Source organism: Sycon ciliatum, chromosome 7, assembly GCF_964019385.1.
Source record: "Sycon ciliatum chromosome 7, ocSycCili1.1, whole genome shotgun sequence".
Classification (NCBI taxonomy): domain Eukaryota; kingdom Metazoa; phylum Porifera; class Calcarea; order Leucosolenida; family Sycettidae; genus Sycon; species Sycon ciliatum.
This window is the reverse complement of record NC_088649.1, coordinates 5,221,068-5,222,975: the sequence shown is the minus strand read 5'-3', so window position 1 is coordinate 5,222,975 and position 1,908 is coordinate 5,221,068. Positions and strand designations below refer to the sequence as shown.

At 50.7% G+C, this 1,908-nt stretch overlaps 1 protein-coding gene across 1 annotated transcript in view; it reads left to right on the top strand.

The window, feature by feature from the left end:
• Positions 1-284: 284 nt before the first annotated feature.
• LOC135820802 (SH2B adapter protein 2-like) overlaps positions 285-1,908 on the top strand; it is a 16,166-nt gene continuing 14,542 nt past the window's right edge. The window contains exon 1 of the mRNA XM_065333847.1: positions 285-1,145. Within this exon, the coding sequence (XP_065189919.1) occupies positions 720-1,145 (426 nt within the window). The 5' untranslated portion in view covers positions 285-719. The remainder of the gene's footprint in view (positions 1,146-1,908) is intronic.

Below are 1,908 nucleotides of genomic sequence, written 5' to 3'. Positions count from 1 at the left end.
GCAAAGAATGTGAACCCTCAGGGGTCGGATTTCAGTTACCAGCAGGGAGTCGTAAAATACCGTGGTATTTTACGACTCCCTGGTTACCAGCACTGTACGATATAGCGCTAGCGCAGCATGCAGTGTGTGATGCAGGGAGTCGTAAAATACCCACGACTAGTCGACTCCCGATGATGGCGATATCCATGATATCCCTGTACTGGTGTCGTGCATACCGAACGTAGAGAGATCTACCCCTGTGTAGATCTGTAGTGTAGAGCGTTTTTTGTTGTTGATAAAATCGCAGAGACGCTGATCAGCTGAGCTGAGTGCTCTGGTCTAGTCTGGCAACGGTCGAGCTGGGCCATGTCCTGTCCTGGTGCATGGTGCCTTGCAGCTTGGTGGGTGAAGGAAGAAAACGTTTGTATGAAATGTCAGTCCCGTAGTGCCGTACTGTAGAAAGGCACCGGCGCCCCGCTGAACCGTAACGACGCTACGTAAGGTTGCAAGATTCCAGCCTTTCCAGGTCGGGTCGTCGGTAGTCGTGCTCCCGCAGGTTTTCGGAGCTGTGCCGGAAGGCGACGGAACTGGCTTGTACTCGTACGGTCTCGTCGCTGTTGTGTGATTGCATTCCGTCACTAGCTGCTAGCGAGTTGAAGTCCTCCTATCTGCGCAGTAGTACTAGTAGCGGCTGCAAGAACTAGGAAAGTGTTCACTCGTTATCTGTTGTCCGAGCGGCGATGGCTTGGACATCATCGGCTGGGGGCACGGACGGCAATCGTCCTCCTCGCCCGCTCGTCGACCTGGCCGAGCAGCTTGCGCTTGCGGCTGCTGCGGATTTCGCACGTCGTCTAGCTGATCTTGTTGTGCTGGAAGATGCGCCGAGCGGCCACAGCGGAGCAGATCCGGCATCCGCATCGCCAGCAGTGGAAAGGAGCCGCTCGACGGGAGCGAGCACTCCCGACGGAGAATTGGATCGTGCGGATGCTGAGGAATTGGATTTGCTCCGGAGTCGAATGCACTCGCTAGCCACCCTATTTTCCGACAAGTTTACCGCGTGCGTGGACGAGCAAGTGACGACTCTGTGGAAGCAGCAGCTGCAGAATGACGACGAGCGGCCTGAGGGTAGCGACGCAGCCGCTGCGGGAGTTGTACCGATGAAAAAGGTAAGCGCTACATTTTGTGTGGCACATGCCTCGGACTCGTCGCTCCTTAGCCTCATACCCATAGCATACATGTAGGGGTTCACCCACACCACGATAGCAAGTCTCTCTTCCCGAGGTCGCTTGTGTTGATGGTACCTAGTACAATGCACAAAATTACAATGCCATTATGAATTTGTGATGAATTGGGGACAATCCATCCATGCAGCTCCCTTCTTTGATTTGTCCGGTGTCCGACGCTAGTGCACTAGTGGATCGTAGATCACGGCTTGCTGGCTGACAGCTCAGATCTGAACATTTCAAACTGTGTCACTTGCTTGTACAATGTAGTTACTTGCTAACAATACATCTCTTGCTAACATCTCATCAAAGCACTCGAATCCCAGAAATTAGTTTTAGGTGCTCAACATGTTTTTAGCCCTTTGAGGGTCGAGCTATTTTCAGAGAATGTGCACGTTTGGGAGGATTCACATGGAATGCGTTTATCTCAAAACCTATAAGTTATTTGTAAAATACATTTTCTGAAAGGGTTTGAAAGGGTTTGTTCATCCGATTAAAAACAACAACAACAAAAAACCTGTCCTCAGAATAATGTGTAGAAGGAGCCAAAATGGGCAAAGTGTCCAGCTGAACAACCAAAATGCTTTATGCGCACATCAGACTCGTTTGGTATGGTTTACCGTGCGCGTGATGTGGCAGATCTTACAAGTACTGTAAAACATGTAATTTTAGGTGTACTAAAATTTCGGCTTCAAGGACCTGACGG